Source organism: Acipenser ruthenus, chromosome 2 (assembly GCF_902713425.1).
Source record: "Acipenser ruthenus chromosome 2, fAciRut3.2 maternal haplotype, whole genome shotgun sequence".
Lineage (NCBI taxonomy): Eukaryota > Metazoa > Chordata > Actinopteri > Acipenseriformes > Acipenseridae > Acipenser > Acipenser ruthenus.
In genome coordinates this window covers 9,201,928-9,229,471 of record NC_081190.1, presented here as the reverse complement: position 1 = coordinate 9,229,471, position 27,544 = coordinate 9,201,928, and the positions used below count along the sequence as shown (strand labels likewise).

At 41.2% G+C, this 27,544-nt stretch overlaps 1 protein-coding gene across 5 annotated transcripts in view; it reads left to right on the top strand.

Annotated features, from left to right (window-relative positions):
• Nucleotides 1-27,544, top strand: part of LOC117403808 (LHFPL tetraspan subfamily member 2 protein-like) — a 76,682-nt gene that overhangs the window by 34,528 nt on the left and 14,610 nt on the right. For 4 of the 5 annotated variants that reach the window (XR_009307452.1, XM_058988565.1, XM_058988547.1 and 1 more), the window contains one exon: nucleotides 22,279-23,071. Coding sequence is in view for 4 of the 5 variants with exons in the window: in XM_058988565.1 (XP_058844548.1) it covers nucleotides 22,666-23,071 (406 nt within the window). In the remaining variant the exon portion in view is untranslated. Of the gene's footprint in view, nucleotides 1-19,685; nucleotides 19,818-22,278; nucleotides 23,072-27,544 lie in introns of all 5 variants that reach the window. The other variant, XM_058988552.1, reaches the window with a different exon arrangement.

Genomic DNA, 27,544 nt, shown 5'->3' with positions numbered 1-27,544 from the left:
AAAAGAAATGAATTCACCAGCGCAGCACGGACACTTACACAAGAAGCAAGCACATTGTACAAGTTCAGATTCTTACTTTAAACACAATATTGGATTTTATTCATGTAGCAGTATTATATTTAGTCATTGGAAAGTTGTTTTTATTGTGGCTTTTGGTTACTTACTGAACTGCTCCACCTTGGTTTGTTTTGGCTTGTAAAGCTATTCTAATCTAAATAAAACCGTTTTATAAAGACATGAGCGTGTATATGTTCAGACTTTGTAAACATAAGGACTGGAGCTGTCAGTTTTTTATTTTTTTAAATTGCATGTGTCTGCTTTTTTTCTTATTTGGAGCACAACCGGCAAATAAGGATTGCATGGATTTAGACTGGAGCAGTGTGATTTAGATGAGGTTTAGACTGAGCAGTGTGATTAGATGAGATTTAGACTGGAGCAGTGTGATTAGATGAGGTTCAGACTGGAGCAGTGTGATTAGATGAGGTTCAGACTGGAGCAGTGTGATTAGATGAGGTTTAGACTGGAGCAGTGTGATTAGATGAGGTTCAGACTGGAGCAGTGTGATTAGATGAGGTTTAGACTGGAGCAGTGTGATTAGATGAGGTTTAGACTGGAGCAGTGTGATTAGATGAGGTTCAGACTGGAGCAGTGTGATTAGATGAGGTTCAGACTGGAGCAGTGTGATTAGATGAGGTTCAGACTGGAGCAGTGTGATTAGATGAGGTTTAGACTGGAGCAGTGTGATTAGATGAGATTCAGACTGGAGCAGTGTGATTAGATGAGGTTTAGACTGGAGCAGTGTGATTAGATGAGATTCAGACTGGAGCAGTGTGATTATATGAGGTTCAGACTGGAGCAGTGTGATTAGATGAGGTTTAGACTGGAGCAGTGTGATTAGATGAGGTTTAGACTGGAGCAGTGTGATTAGATGAGGTTTAGACTGGAGCAGTGTGATTAGATGAGGTTCAGACTGGAGCAGTGTGATTAGATGAGGTTTAGACTGGAGCAGTGTGATTAGATGAGGTTCAGACTGGAGCAGTGTGATTTAGATGAGGTTTAGACTGGAGCAGTGTGATTAGATGAGGTTCAGACTGGAGCAGTGTGATTAGATGAGGTTCAGACTGGAGCAGTGTGATTAGATGAGGTTTAGACTGGAGCAGTGTGATTAGATGAGGTTTAGACTGGAGCAGTGTGATTAGATGAGGTTCAGACTGGAGCAGTGTGATTAGATGAGGTTTAGACTGGAGCAGTGTGATTAGATGAGGTTCAGACTGGAGCAGTGTGATTAGATGAGGTTCAGACTGGAGCAGTGTGATTAGATGAGGTTTAGACTGGAGCAGTGTGATTAGATGAGGTTTAGACTGGAGCAGTGTGATTAGATGAGGTTCAGACTGGAGCAGTGTGATTAGATGAGGTTTAGACTGGAGCAGTGTGATTAGATGAGGTTTAGACTGGAGCAGTGTGATTAGATGAGGTTCAGACTGGAGCAGTGTGATTAGATGAGGTTCAGACTGGAGCAGTGTGATTAGATGAGGTTTAGACTGGAGCAGTGTGATTAGATGAGGTTCAGACTGGAGCAGTGTGATTAGATGAGGTTTAGACTGGAGCAGTGTGATTAGATGAGGTTTAGACTGGAGCAGTGTGATTAGATGAGGTTTAGACTGGAGCAGTGTGATTAGATGAGGTTTAGACTGATGAGACGTGCTGTGTCAGAGGGGTTGTGCATCTTGCAGGGTGGGATGCTCCTCCCATGAATACACTCCCCTCGCCCATCTGCAATCACCATTACATTACAAGCAGAGTTAGACATTTAACACAAATCCTTTTACTGTGCCTTTTGTCTGAAAGAGCTACATGTATTCAGCGTTTCCATGTCTAGTTGGATGAGATTCAAATTCTGTCTCTCTGTGCAGTGTATTTTGTAGCGTGAAATAGTTATTTGTTATGTGAACAGTGCTTGTGCTTTCATTGAGCATCACAAAACCTAAAACTGGCACAGCATACCAAAATTATTTATTTAGATATAATATAGTACTTGAACATTTGTAAAAACAGATGGACTGTATACACTTCCCTAAGTGTCTGAAACTTAAGTGGTGTAGTAGTAGTTTTAATTCCAGGATGTGTGTGTGTCTTTTTTATATTGCTCAAGAGTTATGCCTATTTCTATAACAACCTTTCTGTATATTTTTTTGTTGTTGTGTGTGTGTGTATGGGAGACTTGCTGTTGGTCTGTGCACTGCAAAGAATACGGATGCCTTGTATAGTTTTAAAATAGCAGGCCCTGTTTTAAAATAGAAGGCACTGCAATTTAAATAACAAAAAAACCCCTAGAACACTAATTGCAACTTACTGCAGCATGCTGTTCCCAGGATCTGTTTTTGCAGCCTGCCCTACATTTTCAGCAAGGCCAGATCCATATATTCAGTCAGGACTATGCTGAGACTGTGCTGAGTGAATATATAGATGTGTAGGAAAACATCATTCATTACATCTTGTGTGGTATTTGCTCTCCTGTGTAAGTTTAATTGTCCTTAACCCATTAAGTACCACATACATTTTACTTCGAAGAAAATCAGAACACAAGCTGTATTTATGTAATTTAATACTTTACATTTGGACTTGGCTTTTGCAGTTGTCAAAAATAAGTAATCATAACAATATAGTTAGAGAAAATGTAAATAACATAACAGGTTGATGCCAGTTAAAACATTACCCAAGCAGTTGGAAAGTAGCCTGCCCTCAGGTGAGGACAGAGGCAATTAATGGGTTAAACCCTGTACAAATGTAAGTTTAGATGTATCTATGTTTGTTTGTGTTGTCAGGCTCATCCATCAGCTACAAAGTGCTGAAGTCAGTTATTACGCTATTCAGCCTTCGGTTTCAGGTTTACAGAACTTACACTACTCTGTTTAAACAGCAAGGTATGGAAAGGTTCATTCAGAACCAGTAAGATTAAAAAAAATAATGTGTTCATTTGTTAGATTTTAATAATGACAAGAAAATCTTAAACCAACATTTTGAATTGATTTTGGAACACATTTTTTGTTTTTTAAAATTGACAGCGATTTCGTTTGTTGGGTTGACTGTTTTATTGGAAGCAGCTGTATTTAAACAATAGCTGTTAGTGTTTTTGTTTTGGAATGTTCCTAATGAAAGGGTCTTTATTGATATAGTCGTCTCCCAGGATAGCCTAGTGGAGGTGGCACACCTTGAGCTTCTTCCTGTGTTCGGCTTCACAGCTGGAAGAGAGTGGAACACAATGAGACAGAGAGGCCTTCCTTTGAGGAGAAGCCAGTGCAAGGAAAGGGGATAGAAAGCAGATGGACTGCGTGTTGCAGTATCACTCTGCAGAAATGTGCTTCGACATTTTAAACTTTGTGAATAAATTCAATAAAAAAAAGGCTTTATGAATTTCACCACACTTTTAATAAACAAAGTGTTGAAGAAGGACTTTGCTATCACCTGTCCATAACACAGTAAGCATCCCTCAGCTGAGTGCTGTTCCGCATGCATGTCTCAGGGGACTGGGAGAGAAACGCAGGCCTGTGTGTGGAAACAGACCTCCGCATGCTTTGGTTCTTGGTGGTCCTGTCTTGCTTCAGCTGGGGGACTGTGAGGAGCGGTTTTGTTTTCCTCAGTGGGTGGCTTTGGACTTGGAGGACTAATAGTGGAGGCAGTGGATTGGGTTCCAGAGTTGTGCACCTCAAGTTACAGGCCTTTGGGGTATTATTTTACAGATAACGATGAATTTGCAGGGGCTTGCTTGATTCATTCAGGAAGAGGAGATTAAAAGGAAAAAAAAAAGAACCGGATGTCTTCAGACTTAAATGGGTTACAATAACCCTTGTCTAACATTCGTGTTCTGTATTTATTTATTTTTTGTTGGGGGTGGCATCTGGTGGCTGTAATGGATCCCCAGCCCTAGTCTCTAAAGTCTATAGTCTCTCACTCTCCTTGGGTCGTTAGTTTTCCCAAAGGTTTTAATATATTGTGTTAATTAATCACTATGTCGATAACCGGCAAGGATTTGTCTAATTTAGACTAATGGTACAACCTTGGACTTTGATCAGTTGTGAATAGATGCCACACTAGTATAACAAAGTAGTGAATAGTCAACAAGTAGGGCATATATCTTTGACTGAATGATTAACAGTCATATGTCCTCCATGGGAAGTCCACCAGGAATCACCAGCGTGCACAAAAACAAGCCTTTCTTTCAGGGCCCCTTAACCAGACCCTGTGCAATAAGTGCAGCAACAAAGGGTTAAGTGCTTGTCATGCATAAACCTCCGTGCATAAGAGCATCATTCAGCACTTTTAAAACACCAGAGCCTATGCTATTGCACTCGAGTACTAAAAACTGCTGTAAACCTCTCGTTTATAACATCCTTGATATGTTTACTTTCCTCTCCACGTAAAACACACTTTCCTTAAGTAACTACTCATCGGTGTAGAGTTTCTGCACAGTGGAACTGGCCGAAACCCTGTTTCCCTTTAGTACATGGGTTATGTGGAGCTGGAAAATATTATACAGTGTCTTTCAAATCCAAAAAAGAATGAGGTGAGATGAGTTTCACATGTGTGGCATTTGTCCCAACACCAAAAAGCTTCGAATTTATTTCCACCAACTGCCATTCCAATGTAATGTATGTTTAAGTTCCAGTAAGGAGGCTGTTTTACACAGAGGCATGTACATGCAAATGTAGCAATTTGTACGTTAAAATGTGCAATAGAATAACTAGCAGTCAAACCCATTAGGTGTAACTTGATCCGTTCCATTGGTGGGTATGGATTCCATGTGTTTTGCTTTCGCAGACTAGTCCTGCATATGTGTTGTGGAGAGCTGGTTAAACACCAGGTCAGAGCTGCTATGAGAATTGATCTCTTGCTGGTTAAGCCCCAGTTTAGAGCTGCTGCTATGAGAATTGATCTCTTGCTGGTTAAACCCCAGTTCAGAGCTGCTGCTATGAGAATTGATCTCTTGCAGGTTAAACCCCAGTTCAGAGCTGCTATGAGAATTGATCTCTTGCAGGTTAAACCCCAGGCCGGAGCTGCTGCTATGAGAATTGATCTCTTGCTGGTTAAACCCCAGTTCAGAGCTGCTGCTATGAGAATTGATCTCTTGCAGGTTAAACCCCAGGTCGGAGCTGCTGCTATGAGAATTGATCTCTTGCAGGTTAAACCCCAGTTCAGATCTGCTGCTATGAGAATTGATCTCTTGCTGGTTAAACCCCAGGTCGGAGCTGCTGCTATGAGAATTGATCTCTTGCTGGTTAAACCCCAGTTCAGATCTGCTGCTATGAGAATTGATCTCTTGCTGGTTAAACCCCAGTTCAGATCTGCTGCTATGAGAATTGATCTCTTGCTGGTTAAACCCCAGGTCGGAGCTGCTGCTATGAGAATTGATCTCTTGCAGGTTAAACCCCAGTTCAGAGCTGCTGCTATGAGAATTGATCTCTTGCTGGTTAAACCCCAGTTCAGATCTGCTGCTATGAGAATTGATCTCTTGCTGGTTAAACCCCAGGTCGGAGCTGCTGCTATGAGAATTGATCTCTTGCTGGTTAAACCCCAGTTCAGATCTGCTGCTATGAGAATTGATCTCTTGCTGGTTAAACCCCAGGTCGGAGCTGCTGCTATGAGAATTGATCTCTTGCTGGTTAAACCCCAGTTCAGAGCTGCTGCTTTGAGAATTGATCACTTGCAGGTTAAACCCCAGGTCGGAGCTGCTGCTATGAGAATTGATCTCTTGCTGGTTAAACCCCAGTTCAGATCTGCTGCTATGAGAATTGATCTCTTGCTGGTTAAACCCCAGATCGGAGCTGCTGCTATGAGAATTGATCTCTTGCAGGTTAAACCCCAGATCGGAGCTGCTGCTATGAGAATTGATCTCTTGCAGGTTAAACCCCAGTTCAGAGCTGCTGCTATGAGAATTGATCTCTTGCAGGTTAAACCCCAGTTCAGAGCTGCTGCTATGAGAATTGATCTCTTGCAGGTTAAACCCCAGTTCAGAGCTGCTGCTATGAGAATTGATCTCTTGCAGGTTAAACCCCAGTTCAGAGCTGCTGCTATGAGAATTGATCTCTTGCAGGTTAAACCCCAGTTCAGAGCTGCTGCTATGAGAATTGATCTCTTGCTGGTTAAACCCCAGTTCAGATCTGCTGCTATGAGAATTGATCTCTTGCTGGTTAAACCCAAGTTCAGAGCTGCTGCTTTGAGAATTGATCACTTGCAGGTTAAACCCCAGGTCGGAGCTGCTGCTATGAGAATTGATCTCTTGCTGGTTAAACCCCAGTTCAGATCTGCTGCTATGAGAATTGATCTCTTGCTGGTTAAACCCCAGATCGGAGCTGCTGCTATGAGAATTGATCTCTTGCAGGTTAAACCCCAGTTCAGAGCTGCTGCTATGAGAATTGATCTCTTGCTGGTTAAACCCCAGTTCAGAGCTGCTGCTATGAGAATTGATCTCTTGCAGGTTAAACCCCAGTTCAGAGCTGCTGCTATGAGAATTGATCTCTTGCAGGTTAAACCCCAGTTCAGAGCTGCTGCTATGAGAATTGATCTCTTGCAGGTTAAACCCCAGTTCAGAGCTGCTGCTATGAGAATTGATCTCTTGCTGGTTAAACCCCAGTTCAGAGCTGCTGCTATGAGAATTGATCTCTTGCTGGTTAAACCCCAGTTCAGAGCTGCTGCTATGAGAATTGATCTCTTGCTGGTTAAACCCCAGTTCAGAGCTGCTGCTATGAGAATTGATCTCTTGCAGGTTAAACCCCAGGTCGGAGCTGCTGCTATGAGAATTGATCTCTTGCTGGTTAAACCCCAGTTCAGAGCTGCTGCTTTGAGAATTGATCTCTTGCAGGTTAAACCCCAGTTCAGAGCTGCTGCTATGAGAATTGATCTCTTGCAGGTTAAACCCCAGGTCGGAGCTGCTATGAGAATTGATCTCTTGCTGGTTAAACCCCAGTTCAGAGCTGCTGCTATGAGAATTGATCTCTTGCAGGTTAAACCCCAGGTCGGAGCTGCTGCTATGAGAATTGATCTCTTGCAGGTTAAACCCCAGTTCAGAGCTGCTGCTATGAGAATTGATCTCTTGCTGGTTAAACCCCAGTTCAGAGCTGCTGCTATGAGAATTGATCTCTTGCAGGTTAAACCCCAGTTCAGAGCTGCTGCTATGAGAATTGATCTCTTGCAGGTTAAACCCCAGTTCAGAGCTGCTGCTATGAGAATTGATCTCTTGCAGGTTAAACCCCAGTTCAGAGCTGCTGCTATGAGAATTGATCTCTTGCTGGTTAAACCCCAGTTCAGATCTGCTGCTATGAGAATTGATCTCTTGCTGGTTAAACCCCAGTTCAGAGCTGCTGCTTTGAGAATTGATCTCTTGCAGGTTAAACCCCAGTTCAGAGCTGCTGCTATGAGAATTGATCTCTTGCAGGTTAAACCCCAGGTCGGAGCTGCTATGAGAATTGATCTCTTGCTGGTTAAACCCCAGGTCGGAGCTGCTATGAGAATTGATCTCTTGCAGGTTAAACCCCAGATCGGAGCTGCTGCTATGAGAATTGATCTCTTGCTGGTTAAACCCCAGTTCAGAGCTGCTGCTATGAGAATTGATCTCTTGCAGGTTAAACCCCAGTTCAGAGCTGCTGCTATGAGAATTGATCTCTTGCAGGTTAAACCCCAGATCGGAGCTGCTGCTATGAGAATTGATCTCTTGCAGGTTAAACCCCAGTTCAGAGCTGCTGCTATGAGAATTGATCTCTTGCAGGTTAAACCCCAGTTCAGAGCTGCTGCTATGAGAATTGATCTCTTGCAGGTTAAACCCCAGTTCAGAGCTGCTGCTATGAGAATTGATCTCTTGCTGGTTAAACCCCAGATCGGAGCTGCTGCTATGAGAATTGATCTCTTGCAGGTTAAACCCCAGGTCGGAGCTGCTATGAGAATTGATCTCTTGCTGGTTAAACCCCAGGTCGGAGCTGCTATGAGAATTGATCTCTTGCAGGTTAAACCCCAGATCGGAGCTGCTGCTATGAGAATTGATCTCTTGCTGGTTAAACCCCAGTTCAGAGCTGCTGCTATGAGAATTGATCTCTTGCTGGTTAAACCCCAGGTCGGAGCTGCTATGAGAATTGATCTCTTGCAGGTTAAACCCCAGATCGGAGCTGCTGCTATGAGAATTGATCTCTTGCAGGTTAAACCCCAGTTCAGAGCTGCTGCTATGAGAATTGATCTCTTGCAGGTTAAACCCCAGGTCGGAGCTGCTGCTATGAGAATTGATCTCTTGCTGGTTAAACCCCAGTTCAGAGCTGCTGCTATGAGAATTGATCTCTTGCAGGTTAAACCCCAGATCGGAGCTGCTGCTATGAGAATTGATCTCTTGCAGGTTAAACCCCAGTTCAGAGCTGCTGCTATGAGAATTGATCTCTTGCAGGTTAAACCCCAGATCGGAGCTGCTGCTATGAGAATTGATCTCTTGCAGGTTAAACCCCAGTTCAGAGCTGCTGCTATGAGAATTGATCTCTTGCAGGTTAAACCCCAGTTCAGAGCTGCTGCTATGAGAATTGATCTCTTGCAGGTTAAACACCAGGTCAGAGCTGCTATGAGAATTGATCTCTTGCAGGTTAAACCCCAGTTCAGAGCTGCTGCTATGAGAATTGATCACTTGCAGGTTAAACCCCAGGTCGGAGCTGCTATGCTTGCTTTCAGTGATTGCTTTGCTTTCTTAAGAACAAGATACAGTAGGGTCTCTTAATGCATTGTGCCAGGAAACTGATGCTGTGACCATGTGTCATTTGCAATGGATTAAGAGACACAATTTAACCCTTTAAGGTACAAGGGGACATATGTGTCCCACAAATAAAATTATGCTAACTTTCTTATTTTTGCAATGAGGTGCATGAAATAGAGTTTAAAATGTACTGAAAGGTTGGATCTGGACATCCAAATTGTCAGTTTCCTCCTCGTGTTACTTGAGTCACTCCAAATGTATTTTAAGAAGAAATCGTTTGAACAAGCGCTCAAATCCTTTTGTACATTAAGGGGTTAACAAAGTATGGAGAACCATACTTTTGTAAAAGATGAGCAAAATCCATAAGTTTAAGCGCTGAATTAAAATCATTATTCGCTCATAAAGCAAACTGTTCACCTATATTGTAATATCTAATCAGCAATCTAATCAATGAGGTGCTTTTTACCACTGGAGTTTAGAAAATCATTTAGAGAGTGAGTTCTTTACAATGACATTGTGGTTCTGAGCAACTTCGCTTTGCGGATTTACCAGTAGCTGTAATAAAGTAATCCCTGATAACAAACGGGATGTACACTTTATAAAGCCACAGGTTTCTAATGCAAACTGTTTATAAAGTAAGCTTCACAGGAAATGGATTTGCAAGAGAATGGGAAATGGCAGGAGCCAGTGGAGCTCGCAGAGGAGCAGTGTGGGAATGTGGGGGAGTCTCTTTCCTGCCGGTGTTAATGAAGGTTTAAGATGTTCTTTTTAGAACCTCCAATTGATGCCAATTTTTTTTTTTTTTTACTGAGACATGAAATCAGCCTCCCTGTTAAACGCATCAAATAATGTGAAGGTTTTTACTATTTTTTTTTTTTACAGTACATCTTATATTATCCAAACTAACTGGGTAATCGAATTGTTTTGATAATTGAATTATGACATTTTTTTACATGACTGTCCATAGTCAAGAAACCTTGAAGCCAAGAAAAATTTGCCCCTTTACCTGTAACTTTGTAACCTACAGCACTGCACTGTTCTGTAAATACCAGAAACTGAAGGCTGAATAGAGCACAACACTCAACAGGACAGGTTAACAAGGGGCTGTTTGGATAATCGGAGTTCGGATAAACACAGTTTTACTGTATTTATTATTTTATATTGTATACTGTTTGTATACCATGTCTTATTTTTAATGAAATCTTTGTCATCAGTTGACAGGTTTTATAAATTAGACTTAGTTTGCTTTCTATATGATTTACTCCTTGGGTGCTATTAGGTCAGCAGGTTTTGTAATATTAGCTTGCAAGACAATACTATTTTGTAAACAGTTTAAACAAGGCATTTAGTCATTCCCTACGCGCAGTGTTGCAAATCGTTTTGTTCAGGGGAATGTGATAAAGAGACCTAAACTATGTAGCTGATGGAGTATAACGCAATCTGAATAATAATTAACCTCCTGTTTTTAACTAATCGGTTTCCTGTTGAACTGCATTGCACCGTGTAATAACATTAACGTTAGACCATGGTTTATGGACCTGGATAATTCCATCATGGCATTCTGTCTGCTTTGGCGCATACTGTAGTTAATTCTTACTGCCTCAGTTTGCTATTAACTTTTGATCAATGACTGACTGTAGAAGTTTGCTATTATCATCTGCTCCCAATGTAGCCCTGTGCTGGAATGCAGCTCATGTAATTCCATAGGAAGCTTCAATGGACTGCATCCCTGCCTGAAGGACCAACCCCAATACAACATCATGCCAACACATACAGCATGGGCCTGTCATGATCGCTGTCAGAGATGCATTGTATTCCTGCCCTTTTCAAATAAGCTTGATTAGAGTTGACATGGTGAAGGTAGCAAGGGAATGCAATAGGATAACCTCACAATGAAATGTAGCATTGAAGCGGCACTTTGCATTGATCTGATTCTTTTTAACCCTTTTATGGTCTTGTAGCCAGTAAAGCATGTATTAGTAAAAGTGGAAACAGCGATTTGGGAAATGTTATAGAATTGGGAAGGGCTATTAGTTGTGACGGTACTATCTGCATGTGTTTTGTAGAGAAGGTGTTTTTTATTAAGATATTCAAAAAGACCCCATTGGAACACCTTAGTAATAAAGGTCCTCTATTTTTTTTAGTATACTTTCTGGAGAGTGTATGGTCTACTTGATGCAAACTCCAAGGAAAGGCTATTGGTGCCCATTACCCTTTCAGTAAATTGAAAACAATATAATAATTTGACTTGTTTTCTGTCCTTGTTAAATATAATGTCTCTGTGAAATGCCATGTTCTTTGTTGGGCCCCAATGCATTAGCAAGTTGAAAATAAAAAGCTGATACATTGTGGTCCTCAAAGAGAAATGTCTGTTAGGTAAGACTGCTCAGTCAGTTGTTGCTGGTGAAAAGCCAGCTTGTCCCCAGGATCCATCCCTTCTACTCGCTGGCAGATCTCCCATGTTAGGTAAAACTTGGCAGCCCTTTGGAGACAAAAAGCAGCTTGTAACGAGTCAACTCGATTGCACTTTTGATTTTGTTTGTAAAAATAAATAAATAAAAACTTGGAAGCAAGTCGTGTCTGGCAACTGGCCTGACCACTGCAAGTCTTTGCAGGGCAAGTGCAAAACCGCGCCAGGAGGGGATTGAGAATGTGGACAATCAAATTGCAGGATAGATGTAGACAATCAAATTGCTAGGATATTACAGCAGAACCACACCACACAACAGGAGGACTTTTTAAGCAACTTATTTCTCTGTAACAGTTTTAGTTTTTGCTGTTAAAGTGCTAGTTGAAATAATTGATTTTCTGATAGTTTTACTTCTGACTTTATAATCTCCATAGTAAACCTCAAAACCTCACTCAGTAGGCTTACAAGTCCGGAATACAATTTGGGAGTTTATGACAATGCTGTTTTTCTGTTGTTGTGGTTCTGGCACCAGAAACTCTGGGGCTGTGTTACTGACTTGTTACACTCACCATTAGGGCCTGCATTGGTGAGACATTGCTGGTGACTGTTGTCATAGGAATGGAGCAAATTGAGGCCTAAAATAAGTCTAGCTTGTTTTTCATGTTAAGAAGAAAACATTGAGCAGAATTAAATAAGCACATACAATTAAACCGTTTTAAGAGGTATTATTGTGACTTTCAGTAGCAGTTAAATATTATTTTATTGGGGTGATTCATGTTCAAGTACTTGTCGAGTATGTATATGATGTTATGTTAAATGTTACCACGGTAGAAAATCAACCGTATCAGAAATCCAGAATGAATGTTTACCTAAAGCCTGCCAGACCTTGGTCTTTACAAGCAGTGATTACAAATGTCTGGATATGTTTAACAATATACTGTCGTTTCGCAGTGTAGCCTTTGTGCTTTTCTCTTTAGACATGATCTCATTCCTTTGAGATTGCTATAAACAGTTCACTTTATTAGTAATAACAGCCATGTGGTGTAATTACGTCAAGAAGACTGGTCATCCACCATCTGAACAAATACTATTAATTGGTCTCCTGATATGACTTCTTAGTGATGTATTCAAGTAGCAGGTTCAGTATACTACAGAAGAATAAATGACACACTTCATGGTAATCATCATGTAAGAAATGGACGCTTTCCTAATGAACACGTTGACATGATTTAAAAATCTTTTGTTTACGGATTGCGGACACGTTGACTCCTTTGTCAAGTCTAAAGCAAGAAAGGGGTAGAATTTGGCCATAATATTTTACAGTTGCCTTCAATGTTGTTTTTGAGAAAGACTTGTTTATTGTCTGCTTTGTCTCTACACCTGTTAGCTGTTAACACATTGTTTCATTTCTAATATCTCATTGAAGTCAATAATTAACCTGATTGAAAAGTCTTCCTCACAAGTGTACGTACACATTCCAGGTGTCCAGCGAACTTGGCCAATATGAACAATTGCATTACCTAAGGTAATAACTGGAGATAAAAAAGTAATTGGTTTGTGCAGTAAAATCAGATTTAAATGTTAATGGGGAGACACACTTGGTTGATTTCTGTAAATGGTGGATATGTGTTTCAGAGAGGAATTGACTCATGATTAATGCTGGGAGGATGGCTTTGAAAGGGCAGTTCAAGGTAACCATAAGCTCAGTATTAGGTAGGCATGTCATTGGGTTAATTTACATAAGAGTTTGCTTTTTCTCGAGACATTTCTGTCTCATGAAATAAATGTGGATATGGTACCTTTTTGCATTTTCCTGAGAACGCCTACTTTTCCCCAAACACTATGCAAATGAAGGAAAAGCGGGGGGGGGGGGGGGGTCACATTTAAATTAGGCCCAGTTTGATTCTCATGCTGTTTAGTCCCCAAAATACTGTTTACATGAGCAATCTGACAATCTGACAACGTGTCAGTCATTTTTAAACCCTGTTTCGTGCACCTCATTGCAAGAATAGAAAGTTAGTGTCATTTGTATTTGTGGCACACACGTGTCCCTTGTACCTTGAAGGGTTAACTATGGGGTAGGTTGTGGAGTGGAGGAGGGTTCTTATTTCATAGCATCTCATAAGAGTTTTCTTCAGAGGGGGACACACATTAAACCCAGACTGATGAAATGTGCATTTTGGGGGGTTGGGTTATGACTTGTCATGGTTGTGTCTTGGTTTTTATTCCTCTGAACCTCAAATATTCAATTATAATTAAAACCCAGAGACCATCATCAAATGGCAGCCAGTTACAAAATATTCTACATTTTTTTCCCCCATAATTTTTTTCAGTTTTCTTAATTATTATTTTTTTTTAAATAGTCTTTTTAATTGCTCTATTTTTACATACTGGCTTTTTCTTTGAAAAAAAAAAAGTGATTTAAAAACAAATACGGTTCCAATTGTATTACATTTGTTTTGAACTCTTAATTGTTCTATTTTCTACAAACTAGCTTTTTATCTTAGTTTTTCTAATTTTCCAATTAAAACCAAATGCATCTCTTTTTTAACAAATACTGTGTTATCAAATGTTGTATTTTTAATGTAATGGTTTAATTGTGACAATTGAATAAGGAGATTGTCAAGTTTGTAGCAGGCAGCGTAGGGGGAGTAAGAGTTAGTAAGGGTATGTGCAGCAGGCACTTACCAGTGTTCATTCTAGGAGTGGAGAATGAGTGAGCCCGCTTTGTCCAAGGGATCCAGACGTTAGGTGTCAAAGTAGGAGTAAGGCCTCTAGTAGCCACTGGGAGGGATTTGAAAAAGGTCCTCACTCCACCTGTCCTCGCTCGGACTGCCACAGCTCAGACTGCCCTTGGACGTGTGGCCCTTAGACTACCACAGCTCAGACTGCCCTTGGACGTGTGGCCCTTAGACGGCTGGCGCTTAGAACGGCTGGCGTTCTGAGACACTGATTGCCAATTTATACTATCCTGTAGGCCTGGAGCCGTATGCTTAACACACCTTTCTAATCAGCCTCCCAATTCAACACAGCCCAGCACACAAAAGAAACTGAAATTACTATTTTTAAGTGCAGTCAGGTTACCTTAGCAATCAACGATTTAAACTATTAAATGAACTGTAATTCACTTACCTATTTCATTGTTGTTTTCACCAGCGGCTGGAAACACATGCGTCGTCGTTGTTGTTGTTGTTGTTGTTGTTGTTGTTGTTGTTGCAATGCATAGAGCTTGCTAAGTGTCATGTGGGAAGTGTTTCTGTATGAAAACAAGCACAGGCAGGGCTCTGACAGGTGGTGCAGAAACACACAGCTGCTCCCGTGCTGTGCCTGCAACGCACTGCAGCGATGCATGTAGTGTGAGGGGCACAAGATACCCTTTATATTAGAATGCATAGTGATAACACAGCCAGCGTTTCATTGTAGCCATGTCTGTCCCTCCCTTTAGATTCTAGAGTGCATAGTGATAACACAGCCAGCATTTCATTGTAGCCATGTCTGTCCCTCCCTTTAGATTCTAGAGTGCATAGTGATAACACAGCCAGCGTTTCATTGTAGCCATGTCTGTCCCTCCCTTTAGATTCTAGAGTGCATAGTGATAACACAGCCAGCGTTTCATTGTAGCCATGTCTGTCCCTCCCTTTAGATTCTAGAGTGCATAGTGATAACACAGCCAGCTTTTCATTTTAGCCATGTCCGTCCCTCCCTTTAGATTAGAGTGCATAGTGATAACACAGCCAGCGTTTCATTGTAGCCATGTCTGTCCCTCCCTTTAGATTCTAGAGTGCATAGTGATAACACAGCCAGCGTTTCATTGTAGCCATGTCTGTCCCTCCCTTTAGATTCTAGAGTGCATAGTGATAACACAGCCAGCGTTTCATTGTAGCCATGTCCGTCCCTCCCTTTAGATTCTAGAGTGCATAGTGATAACACAGCCAGCGTTTCATTTTAGCCATGTCCGTCCCTCCCTTTAGATTCTAGAGTGCATAGTGATAACACAGCCAGCGTTTCATTGTAGCCATGTCCGTCCCTCCCTTTAGATTCTAGAGTGCATAGTGATAACACAGCCAGCGTTTCATTGTAGCCATGTCCGTCCCTCCCTTTAGATTCTAGAGTGCATAGTGATAACACAGCCAGCGTTTCATTGTAGCCATGTCCGTCCCTCCCTTTAGATTCTAGAGTGCATAGTGATAACACAGCCAGCGTTTCATTGTAGCCATGTCTGTCCCTCCCTTTAGATTCTAGAGTGCATAGTGATAACACAGCCAGCGTTTCATTGTAGCCATGTCCGTCCCTCCTGCGCTTCCTGCCACCTGTGTTGGTAGATCCCTGGGGAGACGTTAGATTAACTTGACCAGTCAGGGTATTTCCACTCTCAGAATTATCCTGATTTAAACCTTTTCTCCCCCACTTGAAATACTTGGATAATTATTGCTGAGGAAGTTGCTCATAATATGCTAATTGTTTTGACATGCAAACAGGTGTTCTTTTATTTATTTATGTATTTACTTTTTAGGTCGAAGCAGCTGTTGAGTGAATAAAGGCCTTTTTTTATGCCTGTGCCATAATATATTCCAATCTTCTGAATTTACACATGGTGTGTTATTTTTATAGCCTGTCATTGATTGCCATAGCAATGCACAACAGTTTAAACAAACTTCTAGGAGGAAGTAGAAAGGCTTTATTGTTCATGTCAAGCCACTGAAAACAAAATCTTATCTTCTGATAAGAAATGTCCAGGTTCCGTGTGTCTTTTTTGGTAGCAGGGCTGCAGAGTTCATGGTACCAGCAGCAAATGGTTAGTCATTTGGAACAGACATTAACTATGAGGGCAGCTAAACATTTGCAGGCTAGGATAGTAAACTTTACAGCCTTTCTTATTGTTAGCCTGAGCCAAAGCACACTGGAATGGGGTCAGAATACAGAAGAATATATCGGTGTTATTCACTGAACAGAACCAAAGCACAGGTTACGAGAGAAACCATGCTAGTGGCAACAGTGGATACTGGAGTTCCCATGAAGATTGCATGGCAGTACGGGAGTAGGGTGAAAGTGCAAACTACATGTATAACACGATTTTCAAACTGCAGTGTTTTCCAAAACTCCATGGTAATACTGGCTCTGTTTTTATGACAGAGACTTTCCCTCTGTTTGAAAAGTGCACCACTGCAGTTGAGTGAAATCTCATTGATTTTGTATTTTTTTTTTTTTATCTATCAGATGAATTTGTTTCTAAATTATTCAAGTATAGTAAACATACTTTCTGACATTTTAATTGTTATTATATTTGACATGTATTTTGGACACACCTTAAAAAACAGCGTCACCCGATACCACAAGAGCACAAGACAATTAGTGTGGGGGTTACTCAGTGCTGGCATAGTTCACCATCGGTACCACTTTACTTTAAATCCAAATTATTTTTGATATGAGTAATCCATTTTGTGTAGTGAAGGGACCCTGGCAGCAGAGAGCTCCTTTACTATTATTTATAGTCCAATTGATCTGTTGCGGTGCCACCTACTGGCTGCCTTGTGGAAGTGTTGACCCTGAGCACTCTGGCCCTGGAAAGGGGTTTTGATTTTATTAGACCGCCAGCGCTTCTAGAACTCATTGAGGTCAGGCCTGTCAAAACAAGAAAAGCAGCAGCATTACTGTTTCACAAAGCAGTTAAAACAGAGCCCCATGTGCCAGCCCTAGTGTGCTTAGAAGGAGGGTCATTCCTGAATAATATGTTCGAACAGTTCATCCTTCACAGGGGGATTGAGATCAGTGTGGAGGCCCTCTGTGCTGTCAGGGGAGGCTGCTTGCTTTCAAGGGCCCCCTTTTGTGCCTGGCTCCGGCCCCTGTGAGCCCGGGACTGACTCGGTAATTATCCAATTATAGTGAATCGCTGCAGGAGAAGTTCAAGGATCAAGGCCTCGATGTGTGCCTCATCCATCACTCCTCGTCTGCTGGCACTTTCACCTCTGTTCCCAAGTGGCACTGAGATGTGTTTGTTTTGCTCAGTTTTATTGAAGGACTTTGGTTTTATTGAAGGACTTTGCTTTTATAGACTTAGTCATATGCAATTTAACAAGCCCAGTGGAGATAGTATGTGGGACCTCATCACACACGCACACGCACATGCACACACCAAAAAAAAAAAGATAAAGCAACTACACTATACACTATACTAGCACTCAAACAATGACTCTTCAAATGTTTTTTTTCTGTATCCTCCTTCTTCTTCTTCTTCTTCTTCTTCTTCTTCTTCTTCTTCTTCTTCAGATACACAGTCAATGATCATTCGTAAGTATTAAAGTGTACTTTGTTCAAAGCTGTGAAAGAACACTTGTGATAAAAGTGTGCTCAGCAATGAGGCATGCGTGTGGTAAATGATCAGCTTTGGATATTGCTGTGCTGTGAAATCCTGGTTTAGTCTCTGTGAAGATGATCTCATTCCAGCCTAGCGTATGGGAATTGTGTCACTTACTCACCCGGAATAGCATTATCATTGCGGGGAGACTGCGGTTGGACAGTTTATTCATTCCTTCATAGACCCTCACGGGGCATTACAGAAGATGAAGAACAAAGCATTGCTGATTACTCATCAGAAGGAACAAAGTTGTGTCAGAGCTCATTAAGGCTGGTAATCCCTGTGCTTCATGTGGGGTCAGAAAGTCTACATCATGCAGACCGCCGAAGCCTCAGCGGAATCACACAATGTTGACTTTGTTTGGGATTTTCATTAAGAAAGAGAATTGAACCTTGTGACTTCATCCCCAGTCGGAGCATTCCTGAACCGTTACACTATGGAGGAGTCGTGGCCAACTGAATTCCCTGCAACGTAAAAGCAGTTTTTTTCCCCCCTTTTGGTTCTGTAATAAAATGTAATTTCTGTTAAGGTGCTGAAAGTAAAACCACAAACACAAAAGTGGTCCTGTTCTTTGTAAATGTGAATTATTTTGACAGATGTTAACATACACAGTACTGTCTGACACAAGGGACTGGCATGCCAGAAAGGATGCTGTGTGTGAATGCTCTAAGGCATATTACAGTACAGTCATGTGGATCAATTGGCTAAACAGAATTCATCAGTGAGTCATTTTTCCATTAAGTCACCAAGTTCATTAAACTGCACAGTTTGTTTGGTTGTTTGTTGACCATGACCTCTGTTTTTGCACACCAAATGAATTGGCTTCAGAGACCAGATCACAATACCTTGCAAGACACCATTTTGTGTTGTTTTTTAATGATCCAAAGATACTTTGCACCAACCAGAACTCCCATGTTTCAGGCTGATCCAGCACATTCCTGGGGGATCAGTAACCAGTATTAGATGATGTAGATGTTAAATTCGTATCCCACCCTATAGACATTAAAGAGTAAGTAGCGGGGTTCCGAAAAATATAGCGTTCCACGTCCCAACGTGCTGCTGCAACTGTTTAAATAACGTACCTGTGATGTTTCTTTTCAGTGGAAACATCCTGACAACTTTTTACACTTATAACCATTTAAAGTCTGTATCAAAGCTCTTTTCAAAATGTCTGCTGTAGTGCACTGGGGTTTGAGCTCTCTCCTCAAAATAAATCACTGCATGGAAAAAAAAGTGCTCTGGCTTTGCTGTTCCATACCACATCATGGATCGTTATATTACCTGTTTGACAATGTGGGCAATAATCCTCACACTATCAGTGCACTAGAGCAGACATTTTGAAAAGAGCTTTGAAACAGACTTTAAAGTTTTAAGTGTAAAAAGTTACCAGGAAGTTAACCATGAAAAGAAAAATGACAGGTACATTATTTAAACAGTTGTAGCAACACGTGGGGACGTGGAACGCTATATTTTTCGGAACCCTGCAACTTACTCTTTAATGTACTGTAAATGTGAGCTAAAAGGACAGGAGGTGGTGTGTTTGATAGAAATGTCTGTGAGGCAGCTCAACATGTGTGTTCCCTCCGGGGTTTGGGGGTTTGTCCATGGAGCCTGTGGTTTTGAAGTCCTGGCCACTTATGGATGGATATCCCTGTGGTATGCATAAAAATAACAAACACTTGAAGAAAAAAAAAGTGTATGGGTCACAGCACTCAAACCTGCAATGTAAGGTCCGATTGAAAACTGATTCAGAGAAATCCACAGTAACAATTACATGCAGGATTACAATCGCACCTCGGCTCAGGACTGTTACAAGCCCACTCTGTATGTGCTGTATGGTACATGTGTGGTGAATGAATGGTCTTGTTTGCTTTTGAGGAAAAGCAGGGTTATTGGACTTGTGTTGCGAAAGGCTTGAGCGTGCAGAGGCTTGTGAGTACAGTACATCCGCAATGCAAACTACACTGATGCACGTTTCATCCCCTGGGAAAAGGGTGGGAGCCTTTACAGTCCTAATATGAGAAGTTCAGTGATTTTTGTTGGGCTGTGAATAAATGCACAGTTATTTGTGTACAGTACATGCATTCAGTGTGAACGGGTGAAGGCATTGGCTGAAATTGTCTTTATAGTTTTCAATGTATAATCGAGTGTTTTTTAAAGAAGTACAGTACTGGTTATTTTCCCTTTGTTACCTTAAGGTCGCTCAAGTGGACCATCCGGGAGTTCCCAACCCTCCTTGCAGTCTGACAATTCATTTGGAAAGCCTTTGAAACACTTCTAAAAGGATAACGTGATTTGTCTTGGTTATCCCCCACATGGAAATCAACGAGGTATAAGGTCATCCAGATAGGTGCTTTACCTCCTTCAGGCTCTCTCACGCAGCTCTTTTTTTTGCATGTGCATGACACTTGACCTGGCACCATTTTGTCCCTCACATGTGATCTGTGTGTCATCACCACAAATAGAGGAAACACCTCCCCAGAATGTGGTGTGCTTGAGCTGGAATGACGCAGTACCTCTTTATGAAGCGGGTTTATCTGGACTGTACTGCACGCTGTATACAGATGTGAGGCACCTGACCTTATCTAGCAGCTAGGTGGGAAAGTTAACAGGTTGGTGCACTCTTCTGGAAGCATGTCGTGGAGGGTGGAGGGGGGGAGGGGGTGGCACGGCAGCAGCAGTTACAACACATTGACCTGAGCCAGGCACTCCTGCTCCGTGGGCTTTATCTTTTAATCTCTGCTTGAAATTACATTAACAAAAGCTTAATCACTCGCTGCCTATAAGAAACATCAGCAGATAAAAGCTGTGCACAGCATCTGTAATGTAGAGATCTGCTGATTTCAAGTGAACTCCCCAAGTCTTTGTTAAGGGGCTCTGATTTTCATGCTGCTCTGTGGTGTGCTGGTGTCCCAAAGGGAGGCAGGGTGTTTTTTGTTATATCAGGTGCAGTGCCAACCAGATTTTAGGATATAGATCTTAATCATGATTTCACAAATTAAAACCAAGTTTAATTGCAGGCCCTGTTCAACATTACAGTTCAGGCCTGTCATTTTAAGACAAACTGCTTTTCTTTTTCTTTTCTTTTTTCTTTTTATTCTCATTTAAAGTTTATTGTAGAATGAAAAAAACACCCCATTTCTCACATGTATAGCACAGCATGTTGGTTTTGTTTTCCACTCACAAGAACTATGTGCAGTTGGATTTGCATGTCTTCAGTTGAAGAAAGACTTCTAGTCGAAGCCTTTGTCAAAAGCATTTTATACGTCTCTTTTAGTCATATTACATGGTCTACCACCGAGTGTTTTTGTAATTATGGGTACGGATGAACTACCTATAGATTTTCAGCAGTGTTGGCGCTTTCCGCTTTCATTTCCCATTGGTTTCTTTAAGCTGTGTCTCTGATGAGCTGTGCTTGCAAAACGGACATTCCAAAAGCTCTTACCAGGGTAATGAGCACGCAGTAGGAAGGCAGGCTGAGGAAGGCGTGTCTGCTAATCTGCTCAAAGTGCTAATGATGTGTTCACGCCACGATCCACACCAGAATACGAAAGTGTAAAGTATCATCAGTGTTTTTATTCATGTACTCGTCCCAAGCATTGGGCTAGTTTAACAAGCTATTTGTTGTGAAAGGTTTAAAAAAAATGTTGTGAAAGGTTTAAAAAAGGTTCCTAGTTTGCCCTGTTAAAGGATTCACACTTCATGAGATGAACCAAAACTGAATTTGAATGTTGCCATGGTTACTTTGGCATTAACAACATTGTTGTTTAAATAGATATTCTGCCTGTGACTCAAGTCAGTCTGGCTCTGTTCATTAACCATTTCCTCCAAAGGAAATATAAAAAAAAAAACAATGACAGTAGTTTGGGGAATTACAAGGATAATAAATAAAATTTAAAAACTCAATTCCAATAAAATAAGGGTGTGGTTGGATTATTTAAAAATAAAGTTAGTTGGATCCACTAATGAAAATTTAAGCTCAGCTGCATCCTAATTTTTTTTTTTTCAGCCTCTATTCCCTACTTGTGAAAAGTGACATGTTAATTGGCATGATTACTGGTACTGTAGATCCACAGAAGTTCATACAGAACTTTTTATTTTTCTGTTGGGGATTATTTTTATTTATTTATTTATTTCTTTCTTAGCAGACGCCCTTATCCAGGGTGACTTACAGTTGTTACAAGATATTACATTATACATTATTTCACATTATAAAGATATCACATTATTTTTACATACAATTACCCATTTATACAGTTGGGTTTTTACTGGAGCAATCTAGGTAAAGTACCTTGCTCAAGGGTACAACAGCAGTGTCCCCTACTGGGGATTGAACCCACGACCCTCCGGTCAAGAGTCCAGAGCCCTAACCACTACTCCACACTGCTGCCCTGGCCATATATCCCTGGCCAATGGATTATACTGGAGATATTTGTTTTGTTTGCATTTAATCACTGAAAAAGACTGCTTAGCTAAGTACTTAACTTCAGATGTTAAAGGGCTCACCAAATACAATGATACAGAAGTACAGAAGTAGTTAAGTGCAGTGGAGCTGTGTAATGGTATAGAATACTAGTGGGTGTTCCTGAGCTATGACAGATAAATAGCAGTTGGAGAGGAAAATCTGGGCCTGTTCCAGCTGAACCTAACAAGTCCTTATCGGAAGTGTGAGTGCTGATGCAGAGCCTCTAGACAAACCCTGGGACTATATTGCGCTGGTATGGGAGTTTTTTTACTCCACTTCATATCAGTCTCCTTGTTCATATCTCTCTCTCTCTGTTTTTTTTGTAGGTGTGTTCAGGAGTGATGTAAGAAGGCGTTGGGCGTACCTCTGTTGACGTGCTTCAGTAAAATGTAGTATCATGTACCGGTGTGAACCTTAACACAGAAGTACACGCTCCACTGCTCAGGAAAGCCAGCAGAGAGAGAGAGAGGGAGCAAGGGAAAGGACAAGAAGCTGAAGAAGCTGAAGTAGCTGAAGGAGTTAGTCGGTGACCAGAGCATTGAGGGATTCATCGGGCAAGTCTGTAAGTAAGTGAATTCGGTTTACAGTTTGCTTCCCTCTGAAGTGAAAAAGGAAGAACAAACCTATTTTTAAAAGTGGATTTAAAACAAAACAAAAAAAAAAACTGCTTCTGCTCTGGACCTGTGGAACTGTCACCAGCCTGGAATAGCACCATGTGTCATGTGATTGTAACTTGCCGTTCAATGCTGTGGACCCTGATGAGCATCGTGGTGGCCTTTGCTGAACTGATTGCCTTCATGAGCGCAGACTGGCTAATCGGGCGAGCCAAGCCCCTTGTGAATGACGTCAAGACCAGCGCTGAGCCCTACCGGCCCACCTTGGGCATCTACGGGCGCTGCATCAAAGTAGCCAACCTGAGGCGCGTAACCCTCTGCGGCCCATACGCCGAGAACTTCGGGGAGATTGCCAGCGGGTTCTGGCAAGCCACTTCCATTTTCTTGGCAGCCGGACTCTTACTGCTCTGCACTGTGGCTTTTATTTCTATCTTTACAATGTGCTTTCAGAGCATCATGAAGAAAAGTATTTTTAATGTCTGTGGATTACTACAGGGAATTGCAGGTGAGTGGCACGTTTTTATTCACTCTTGTTTTTTAGTTTTTTTTAGTTTTTTTTTTTAGTAAACAATCCGGCTCAGCTGAATACTGGTGCTGTTAATGTCAAACTGAACGGAGACATTGGCAATACATTGTATGTCTGTTTCAGGGAACCAAAAGGGAAGGTGGTTTCAGGGGACAAACAATTTTAATGAAAATAAAAATCTGAAAGAAATACGTATTTTACAATTTAAATATGTTCATTCAGTTTGTATAGTTGACCCTGACTTATTTGGGCTCTCACTCGCACCTTTTGTTGTTGATAACACTGTTACTAAAGTTGACAGGGTGAGCTGTACATATTTTCTTTTAGTAGTTGTGACTTTTTTATTAAAACTAGTATGTTTAAGGCACCTTGATGTATTTGCCATGCTAAATTAAATCATGTATAGCAGATCACATTGTCATTTTTGAGAATGTGTTTCCTTGGTTTCCTGAACAGAATTGGGCCAATTCCACATTATGTGTGTTAGTTCCAGTTTGGGGCACACACACCCTCTTGCACTGGAACGTTGTTCTTGATTCAAACTGGTAAGGAGTGATTTCCAGAGTCATTAGTGTTGCTGTAACGTGCAGTGTGCGATTGCCTCACCGCAGCACTCACTGTGCAGCTCCTCATTCTGTTTGACACTGCTAATAGCACAGACCTAGAAATTTCAAAAGTGATGCTGGCATCAGTACTTGAACAGGGTATTGCAGTCTCCATTGCTGTGTTAAACTGTTTAACAGGCAAAGTTATGGACATTTTCTACCACCTATTACTGAAGCCAGTTAGTTTCTTTTTCCATTATTATTATTATTATTATTATTATTATTATTATTATTATTATTATTATTATTATTATTATTTTAACCAAAAGAACTAGATATGTCAGGAGCTGGCTGCTTGGTTAATTAGTGAGGACCCGTGCCATGAGGTCACTTCCTATTGAAAGGGTTGCTGTTGGGGATAGTCTCATGTGTGCTCAAGAATCAGATGGCTTCAGTGTATTGAACTGAGGGGTGAAACAAAGCCACGGCCCGCGCTGCAGCATGCTCTTGTCTCCTCAGAGTCCTGTCTCGGGTCACCGCAGCCCTGTAGTTGTATTGTTGGCTAATGCAATATTGAAGTGCTGCCTCTCTGAATGGTTGACAGACGCGACTCTTTTATTTTGGGAGAGGGTTTGAGTGGAGTCCGTTCCAACAGCTGTTAGGGAACTTACTCTGAGTAAGTCAGAGATTCCAGTTAGTCAGCATTAGTGACCTGCAAGTGTGTGGGTGCTGTTTATGTCATCTGCTCTGGGAATGGAATGAGTTAGGGGGGGCTGAGACCAAGGTCATTGCCAGGACGTCACCACTTAAGAGCTAGTTTCATAGCAGCATGATTCATGAATGTGGATCTTTTGAATCATCCTCACATTTTCACTGACACAAATAAAGTGTGTGAATGTGGTTAAAGATAAGACAGTCCAGTTATCACCACCCTTTGTTTTTCACTAAGTTTTAAGGCTATGAAACACCAATACTTTGATTTTTAAATGGCATGTGATACAGTTACTGAGAGACAACCCCAGCATTTATATTGTGGCAGCAGAGCATGAGGATAACTATGTTCCATATTGTAACACGATACTGCAACCTGATTAGCTTCAGAAAGTACAGTTTTCCTGAAACTGCATGGCTCATTAGTTCTGAAGTACACTGTCCATGCTGTGCATATAGGTCAGGGTTACAGACACCTTGGATACTAACCACTGTGTCCTTCAATTGGCCAGTCCCTTGTGCTTTGCCCGCCCACACCCATGAGGTGCTGTGTAGTTGAGTTCAGATAATGTGTGATACCAAAACATAAATTGGATATTGAAATGATGACAAGAGCAATTTACAGGAAAACAGCCTGCAAACATGTTGGCGGGCAGGATGAGATAAGTTTCATCCGCGTAATAACAGCAAGGCCATGCTTTGTCTCTTATCACGTCCTGTGCTGTGTGCTGCTTCGTATCTCTTAGGGATTGTTTGAGTTGTGGTGTTTATGAAACTAAAAGACCGGTTGCGATGGATACATGAAGCTATATAACCATTTATACAGGTCTCGTTCAGCTAAAGAGTTGTTTCTATGAGACTTGACCATATTTGGTGAAGTCAAGATCTGTGGTAAATAGCAAATACAGTGGTACAGTATATTCACAATAATGACGTACAAAAGAGTGTGTACTGTAACATACAGGGATTACACAACAACAACATAATAAAATAAGAAAATATATAGATGATAATGTATTGTAAATATACAGTAGAGGTAAACACTTATTTTTAAATATTTAAGCTTAGTTCAAATGTAATAAAATACATTACAGTATATTATATAAAGACATTGATTAAACAAATCACCATATACAGTTGTAGTCAAAAATTTACATACTCCAGTGGAAATTTAGAATTTCTAGAAATTTCTCAAACAAAGAATTTTAGGAAACATCTTTTGAAGCAAAAGCAATTTTTTTTGCAAAACTCCAAAAGTGCTAATTCAAACACACCTCTTTAGACAACACCTGTAAAACTCAACTCTTCCCTTCTGGACAATATAGCACTCTGCCTTTAATGCACTTTAACACACTTATCTGCTCCCTATGTTACTGTATTTAATCTGGCATTTAACCCAATCTGTAGTATTTTGTATTTCACTTGCACTCATATCTAACCCTGATGTAACTTTCAACACTGTTATCTGCTCTTGAACTGCCCCGATATCAAATCATACTGTGTTTTGTATTTTCTCTTATTAGGACTGAAGTCACTGTATTTTGTATCTTGCTCTTAATTGCACTGTAATTCTTGATATGTATTTTTTGTATACCACTGTAAGTCGCCCTGGGTAAGGGTGTCTGCTCAGAAATAAATAATAATAATGTAAACTTTTGACTACAACTGTATATGAAACCTAGAATCTTTCTAAATGGTGGGAAGCTGGCATACAGGAGTTTAGGGTTGAGTCTGATCTACGGTTAGGTTAGTCAATCCCAATGTTTGATCTTAATGAAAGGCTGGTGGTTGGTCAGTAATGAATGTTTTAAAAGGCCATAGAAGCAGTTCCAGTTTGTAAGTGGCATAGCGCCAGGCTGTGGCACGACTGGCAGGGAGGCAGGGAGGCTGTCGTTCTCAGCTGAGTGAGTGGAGCCCTTTGTGCAGCGATGCAAATGATTCTGCTGTCCTGAGCTAGTTAAGGAAGCAATGATGATAGGAGGGGTCTGCCTTATGATGTCATCAAAGAGGGAAAACTAGCAGCTGTGAGTAAAGCACATGGGACCTGAGTTGAGCCCTGTAGGTGTTGCTGTTCCACACAGGGCTGGTCCATGCTGTTGCTGATGGCTGTCTTAAGGTTTTTGCCCACGCGATGATGCACTGTGAGCTCTGGATTGGTGCAGGTATCAAAGTGTAAAACGCCTCGAGGCTCGTGCTGTTAGCCAACGAATAAATGGAACTCGACATGCTTTGCTCAAATTGTTTTGCGAAGCACAAATCCGTCAAGCCATTAATTTAATGTTGAGTAGTGAGTGTGCAGGCCAAAGCAGCAACATGCTTAAGTGAATTTCCTTTAGAAAACCCCAAAAAGCTCATTGTAGAAACACCCCACAATAAAAGAGAGAAAAAAGCTTTCATAATGAGCACAATTGCCATGCCATGCCATAAAAAGGATGAATTCTATCATTTTGAATTCTATGATTTCAGGCTACTGAGCACAAATATGGAAGTTCATTTTACTTGAGCCTCCAATTTTGATTACATTATTCCAAATTACAAGTCAATGTTAAGTCTTATATCCTCTAAAAAGAGTGTTTTGATTGTACTAAATATATGGCAGCAATGCATTTAAATTAAAATTGAAGGCTTGGAGAGACCTACTCGTACTGTGGTGAAGGCACATTCATATTCTGATTTGACTAATTATGTAAAATAGTTTTTATTTTTTTTATACAGGAAAGCTTCTTTGTAAATAAAAAGTCCTTCTCAAGAAAGGTTAAATGGAGGACAGTGAGATTACATCAGATGTCTCGATGGGAGCTTTTGCGTGAAGCTAGTATAGGCAACTGAACCAGCGCCACACACTGTCTGCAGCTGTGCTTCTTCATAAGCTCTTTGATTAGGCAAGCTGATTGGTCAGTGACCACCTGATAAGCTCTTTGATTAGGCAAGCCGATTGGTCAGTGACCACCTGATAAGCGCTTTGATTAGGCAAGCCGATTGGTCAGTGACCACCTGATAAGCTCTTTGATTAGGCAAGCCGATTGGACAGTGACCACCTGATAAGCTCTTTGATTAGGCAAGCCGATTGGTCAGTGACCACCTGATAAGCTCTTTGATTAGGCAAGCCGATTGGTCAGTGACCACCTGATAAGCTCTTTGATTAGGCAAGCCGATTGGTCAGTGACCACCTGATGAGCTCTTTGATTAGGCAAGC